This window comes from Coptis chinensis, unplaced genomic scaffold (assembly GCF_015680905.1).
Source record: "Coptis chinensis isolate HL-2020 unplaced genomic scaffold, ASM1568090v1 utg6750_pilon_pilon, whole genome shotgun sequence".
Taxonomy (NCBI): Eukaryota; Viridiplantae; Streptophyta; class Magnoliopsida; order Ranunculales; family Ranunculaceae; genus Coptis; species Coptis chinensis.
The window spans coordinates 29,684-37,154 of NW_028238180.1; the positions used below are offsets into that span (position 1 = coordinate 29,684).

The window sequence follows — 7,471 nt, forward strand, 5'->3', positions numbered from 1 at the left end:
CTAATTGATTCCAGCGCTTATCAGTAAAGGTTGTGAAATGGACGGTGCAAAACAATGTATATACCTTTTTTAGTGCCACTCTTCCTTTGGGTTCTTTTCATTGTCTTTTGATCGGTATGGTGGTATGGCCTCACAAGCAGATGACAACGTGTTCATGTCATTTGGACAGATATATTGGACATAGCCGTTCTTGGCACTCTAAAAGCCTTTGTATTCAGGACGTTGACACTATAGAAGTTCAATACGACACTATAACTCTATAAGGGTATTCCAACAACACTGTATGACACTATAGAAGTTCAATATGACATTATAACTCTATAAGGATATTCCAACAATATTGTACGACACTGTAGAAGTTCAATACGACACTATAACTCTATAGTATAATCCAAGATTATACTACTAAGATTATACTATGATTTTTTAATACGCCATTATATAACACTATTACGACATTTTAGTGGTGTTTTTGTATTACTATTTTAAACCTTTAAGGTACTGTGTAGTGTGTATATATAGCTAGCCTCAATTGAAGTCCATACTCGCCAATATATTTTTATACAGACCCATCCGTCTCATATGAAAAATCATCAAAGACAAACAAGTACGTCTATTTCCAAGCATCAACTTAGATTTGAGACCCCTTAATAAAATAGGATGCATAACAATCAATACACTATAAGTTAGCTCAAACTAGTCTTCATACTTATTAATGGTTTGTATATCGTATATAAAATGTCATATTCTAGGTTTTGGATGTGTATGAGAATGTTGCATCTACAAGCAAGACACTATAAAAGTTCAATACGACACTATAACTCTATAAGGGTATTCCAACAACACTATACGACACTATAGAAGTTCAATACGACACTATAACTCTATAAGGGTATTCCAATAACACTATACGACACTATAGAAGTTCAATACGACACTATAACTCTATAATATAATCCAAGATTATACTACTAAGATTATACTATGATTTTCTAATACGGCATTATATAACACTATTACGACATTTTAGTGGTGTTTTTGTATTACAATTTTAAACTTTTAAGGTACTGTGTAGTGTGTATATATAGCTAGCCTTGATTAAAGTCTATACTCGCCAATATGTTTTTGTACAGACCCATCCGTCTCATATGAAAAATCATGAAAGTCAAACAAGTCCATTTCCGAGCATCAACTTAGATTTGAGACCCCTTAATGAAATAGAGTGGATAACAAACGGTACACCATAAGTTAGCTCAAACTAGTCCTCTTGTACACCTCGCTCTTGAAACTAAATTATTATAGGCATTAAGAATGTCTGCAAAATCTACGAAATGAAAACATATAAGATCATCGTATGCTTGACTTTAGTTGCTAAAGGGGATTTTATTAGTAGATAACCAAATAAATATCTGAACCGCTACCCTTGCACACTTAATTCAATTTAAACGTAATTATTCATTTACTATCCAAGATTATACTATGAGTTTTTAATACGACATTATACAACACTATTACGACATTTTACAGGCATGGTGTTATTGTATTGCTCTTTTTAAAGCTTCAAGGCACTACATGTGAAAAATCGAGAAAGACAATCAAATCCAGTTCCAAACATCAACGTAACTTAGAACCCCTTAATCAAATAGGACACATAGCAACTGATACACCATAGGTTGGCCCAAACTAGTCTTCTCGCATGCCTCCCCCTTGAAATTAAATCATTATAGGCATTAAGAATGTCTACAAAACCTACGAAATGACGGGCGGAATCGTTGTATGCTCGATTTTAGTTGCTAAAGGGGATTTTATTAGTAAATAACCAGACAAGATTATATTAGAATTTTCTAATACGACATTATATAACACTATTACAACAATTTATTGGTGTTGTTGTATTGATGTTTTTAAAGCTTCAAGGCACTGTGTAGTGTGTCAGAAATGTCTTAACAACTAAAAAGCAATGAAGACCAATGTAAAATCACTATGCTTTTCATTAGAATTTGAAACCTTTAATACATTCTGTAATCATTATTCATTAACGTTGGAGGAATTGTTTTCTTACAAATATGAGGAGAGAGAAAATAAAAATGTAGTTAAGTAATTGATATGTTGGTAGGCCCAAGTTTTTCTTATACTTAGTAACAAAAAGATAATAGATGTGAGGAGAGAGAGACAGAAACACGTGAGAGGGATTTATTAAACTTTTAGGAATCTTATTTTGTGGGACCCAATATATATTGATTTTATATTAGAGATAATTGATGACGTGAGAGAGAAACACGTGATTAACTTTGACTTTCAACATGTCCGCTAATGGATTGTCCGTTTAAGAGAATTCATGTCCTGATTAGATATAATCAATGGATTGCTTTTACAAATTTTGTTCCTCCTACAAATAAGGGTGATCTTGGACATACCCAACAAAACACTCCCCTACCCCAACTTTAAAATAAATAAAGAAAATGATTTTAGACACATTTAGCTTCCTAAATTACCCTTCTTTTTTATTAGGCGTACCCAAGATATTTATTGACTAAAAACAAGTCATTTACTCTACGTGATTCAGTTGTAGAAGAAAAAAACCGCGGTTTTTTTTTTTTTTTTTTTTCTTATTCTCCAATAACCTCTTATTCTTTTATCTCATCAATAAACATGCAAACACCCACTTTTGATTTGAATCAATCATACCAAAGTAAATGAGGATGAATACCAACCGAATGAGGATGAAGAAAAAAATTCAAAATCAAATTTTGACGAATGAGAAAATGCAGAAGACTATTATACTTTGGATTACTACAATGAACAAATACAAACACCAAACAAAAATGTGAGTTTTTTTGCAATATTAAACAAAGTGCTATTTTTTTTTTGCGTGCATACTGAGAATAAGAAACCTAAACCATTTTTTTTTTGATAAAATTTTACTTTGAATAGTCTCATCCTATTATTAGTGCATCTCCAAATGCATTGTTTTTGCTTCAACTGAATTATGACTCAGAAAATGAAGAGCAAGAAAGCCCGACAGAAAACTCTAATTTTGTTTTTCCGGATATGACCAACGCATTTACAACTGCAACAGTAAGAACTTGAAGACACTTTTATACATTTAGTATATCATTTTTCCGAATGGTGATGTAATACAATCTATAACAAAATGATTACAAGTATTTGAAAATCGAAAAGATCTTGTTGATTGGTGCAAAGAGGTAGGGAGAAAATTGGTTTTATGCTTATCATTGCAAAGTCGGATAGCGTTGAAAGTGGCCGAAGACCTAGGGTGTTTTTAACTTGTAAGAGAGGTGGTGTTTTTAAACCTCAAAAACCAAAGAAGATAGATCGGTACAAGCTATCCATGAAACTCCCTCGACAGACAGGAACAAAAAAGTGCAAATGTTCATTTATATTGAAGGGTTATCAACGTAATAAAGGGGGATGGGAAGTGGTAATAGTTTGTGGAACTCATAATCACCGTCTTGCTGAAAATCTTACATGCCATTTTTTTGTGGGAAGGCTAACACGAGATGAAGAAATGATTGTGATCGAGATGTCTGAGGCTGGCGTTAAACCAAGAGAAATTTTGAATGCTTTGAAAAGGAAAGACGGCCTAGAGAATTTGTCAACCCTAAGTACCATCTACAATTTTCGAGTGAAACATCGTCTTACAAAATTGCAAGGGAGATCACATATACAACAATTATTGAAGATGTTGGATGATCGCGATTACTATAAGTCTCATAGAGAGAACCTGATTACAGGAGAATGCAAGGATATTTTTTTTTGCTTATTCGAGATCAATTAAGTTGGCCAAGTGTTTTCTAGAAGTGTTGATTATTGATTATACCTACATGACTAATCTTCACAATCTGCCATTGCTAGAAATTGTTGGGTTTACGTCTACAATGAAGACATTTGTTATTGCTTTTGCATATTTAGATTCAGAGAAGGAAGATAACTTTGTTTGGGCTTTGGAAATGTTATACATTGTTTTGGAAGGCAAAACATCTAGTGCGAAAGTTATTATGACTGACAGAGACTTGGCATTGATGAATGTTGTGGCGCGTGTATTTCCCATGGCTAAACACCTCTTTTGTCGTTGGCACATTCAGACTAATGTGATTACTAACTGTAAAAAATCTTTTGAAGAAAACAATGAGTTTCAGAAGTTCTACGAAATGGTTTGTGATTTATTCAGTTCACCTACTGAAGATGTCTATAATGAAAATTTGGTTGTGTTTGGAAATGAATATGCACATATGACACATGTGGTACAATACGTTGAAGAGTTGTTGAACAAGTACAAGGAACAGTTTGTGGCGGCTTGGGTTGATTTAGTGATGCACTTCGGCACTCACACCAGCAAGAGTAGAATCCCAACATTCATCTTTGAAGAGAAATTTGAGGAGTTCGCGCGGTAATTTGTACCAAAATTGGGATGTGATTGATAACCTCCTTGAAAATCAGCTCAATGGTATACAAGCTTCATTTAATATTAGTCGTAACATTATGCGTCATTATAGTCGAGACAAGGCATACAGTGAGATTAGAGGATTAATATCTAGGGAGGCGATTGATATGTTGTCGAAAGAACTTGTATGTTCAAACAAAGTGGGCATTTATGAAAACGAATGTGGGTGTGTTTTGAGGCGTACTTGTGGTCTTTTATGTGCTTATGAGTTGGTACATATGGTAAAACTTGGTGATGGTTACATACCCTTGAGGTCCATAGATCGTCGTTGGCCGCAACTTGATTTTGAGCCAATGGAACTTCCAAGAGGGTCGCTGGACATTTCACCTGAGGTGGAAGGAATTAAGAAGAAGTTCAACTGCTTACCAGAACACCAAAAACTAATGTTGATGAAGAAATGTTTAGAGCTTGCTGATCCAAAGACTACACACATGCAAGAGCCTCAAGAAAAACTCAATGTCAAAGGTAGACCATCAATTTCAAAGGAACATGTGAAAGTATCAACTCAAGATCAGAATGACACAAGAACAGAACCATCTGCTTTTGAGTATGCACGGACGCAAGAGGAGAAAAAAACAAATGAACAAGTTTTGAAGAAGAGAGGCAGACCACATAAGAACCAAGGAGAAACGCAAGCAATTGAAAAAGTACATAAAAAAAGAGGCAACCCACCTAAGAAGCCAGATCAAACATCTTTGCTAGAAGATTTGAATCCATTGCTTAGCAACTTTATTGTTTCATGTGAGGATGTCCTTGGGGATGGACACTGTGGATACAGGTCCATAGCAAGATTATTGAACTATGGTGATGAGACTGGATGGTTTACCGTGAGGAAGAGGTTGTTGGTCAAGTTGATTGAATATGCAGAAGAGTACATTGAATGGTCTGGATTCACCATTTTCGAACACTTAATTCAAAATTTACAATGTACAAAGTCGATGACGATGAACCCGATTGAGTGGTTTGAACTTCCTGATATGGGTTGGTTAACTACTTGTGCTTATAATTGTGTGTTTGTCACCCTAGCGCCAAAGCAAGCGTTAACTTACCTTCCTTTGAGAACTCCACCAGACTTGGAGTATACTCTCATTATCTCAATTGCTCATATAAATAACGGCATACATTATGTGCCGCTTAGACTTAGTGATGATGCTTCCTTGCCACCAGTTATATCAGGTTACCACAGTCTAGCCTACCCGGGCATCACTGACTTGTGGATATTAAAGGTTCAAGAAAAACTTGCCGACTGAGATAGGAAGGTAAATAAAAATATATATATATATATATATATATATATATATATATATATATATATATATGCTGGACTTGGGTGGAAGCATTTTTGTTCTTGATTTGAGTTTATTAAATTATGTCTATTGTAATGCCCAGGCTTGTTGAATTAATTTTAGTAAGATGTTGAACAGGTTGTACAAGAGCAAACTAAAAAAAAGCGCACAAGCACAACACAGGGAACTTCAAAAAAGAGAAATAGAAATAAGAAAGGTATGTCATATCGATAGGTTGACTGTAGCAGATTATTTGTTTGTGGATTGGGTGAAAATGGGAGAAAAGATAAGGGGTGTTTCAGTTGATACTTTTGATATATATTTCCTCTATGTATGGGTGTTTCAGTTCAAAATGGCAATCCTATCAGCTTGTTTTATGTAGTTTAGTTTGAGAGTTCTGTAGTAATAGTGTATATCTCGATTTGTTATTATTTTCGGTTGGATTGGTCTTATTTCACTTTTGAGTAACATTTTAACTTGTCTCATACTCATTTCTTTTTTGAAGAACAAGGTGATACAAATATTGCTCAAGGCACAAGCAACGACCAAAATGTTCATTCTAACATTGGTGAAGCAGCTGCATGTCCTAATTCTTTAACCAACATGTGCGGAAAACCTGATTCAAATGAAGATGTTCATCCTGAAGTGAGTGGATCATCTGACCTTGACCCGTTTAGCTTTCAATAACTCATTAACAAGGCCAAAGAGAACATGAAGAGAAGCAGAAGAAAAAAATACTAGGTCAGAGATAATTCTAAAAAATATGGAAATCAAGCATAAGTGGGGAAATATTTTACGTGACTTTAATCCTTTGATCTGCGATATGATTAAAGATTTGGTTGAGGTAATCCCGGATAGGCATTGTGGTTATAGATCCATACCTGCAATGCTAGGATATACAGATGATTTAGTATGGCGGACAGTAAGGGGTCATATGCTGGAAGAGTTGATGCAGTATGCAGATTACTATACAGAGTTGTACGGTAATGACGGGTTTGAAAACCACAAAAGAAACTTAGAGTGTACCAAGTCTTCTACAATGAATGAGAAAGAATGGCTTGATCTCCCAGACATGGGTTCCTTAGTTGCAAGTGCTTTTAATTTTGTTTTTGTCACCATAGCGTCGCGGCAATTAGGTGTCACATACTTTCCGTTGAGGACATGTCCAGAAGAAATATTCTGGATAATCGCAATTTTCCACATAAACAAAGGACATTTTGTGCCACTTGTGCTCAAGGATATTGCTCCACCACCTCCAGTTTGGCGAGATTGGGCAAACCGTTAGATGGCCGTAAGTTAGCCATGTGGGAAACTATTCTGAAAAGAAAATTGGGTAGGTGGGTTGGATCGGTTCCAATCAATATGCAGAACCTACAGTATGTTTATCCAGATTAGTTTTAGTTGTTGGATAGAAAAATAAAATAGTTAGTTGTAACTTACTAATTGTTTTCTGTGGATGAACCATCAGTTTCTCACGAATTACTCTGTGCTTATTTCATTATAGAATATGGCTTATGGCAATATTGATTATAATATGAGGTTTTGAATGTCAACAGAACAAAAATCTCTTAATATAGATATACTTAACTTGCGTAGTTACTATGGAAGATAGACCTGCATTTCGCCATTTTGATGTTTCTGTTAATGCCCCTTTAATTTTTTTCCGTTGTTGAAATAAAATTTTTTTCCGTCGTTGATTCTTTGAAATATAAGGAAGACT

The 7,471-nt window shown here is 34.8% G+C and overlaps 2 protein-coding genes across 2 annotated transcripts; both read left to right on the forward strand.

Moving 5' to 3' along the window:
* The first annotated feature begins 4,503 nt into the window (after positions 1–4,503).
* On the forward strand, positions 4,504–5,715 carry LOC147472847 (uncharacterized). The gene has a single exon (XM_086588128.1). The coding sequence runs from the start codon at positions 4,504–4,506 to the stop codon at positions 5,713–5,715; it is 1,212 nt and encodes a 403-aa protein (XP_086444254.1).
* A 799-nt stretch (positions 5,716–6,514) lies between these two features.
* On the forward strand, positions 6,515–7,036 carry LOC147472848 (uncharacterized). Its single transcript, XM_086588129.1, has one exon. The coding sequence runs from the start codon at positions 6,515–6,517 to the stop codon at positions 7,034–7,036; it is 522 nt and encodes a 173-aa protein (XP_086444255.1).
* Positions 7,037–7,471: the final 435 nt, after the last annotated feature.

Coding starts and splice junctions, on each gene's coding strand:
- LOC147472847 (XM_086588128.1), top strand. CDS start 4,504: ATGCGTCATTATAGTCGAGACAAGGCATACAGTGAGATTAGAGGATTA.
- LOC147472848 (XM_086588129.1), top strand. CDS start 6,515: ATGGAAATCAAGCATAAGTGGGGAAATATTTTACGTGACTTTAATCCT.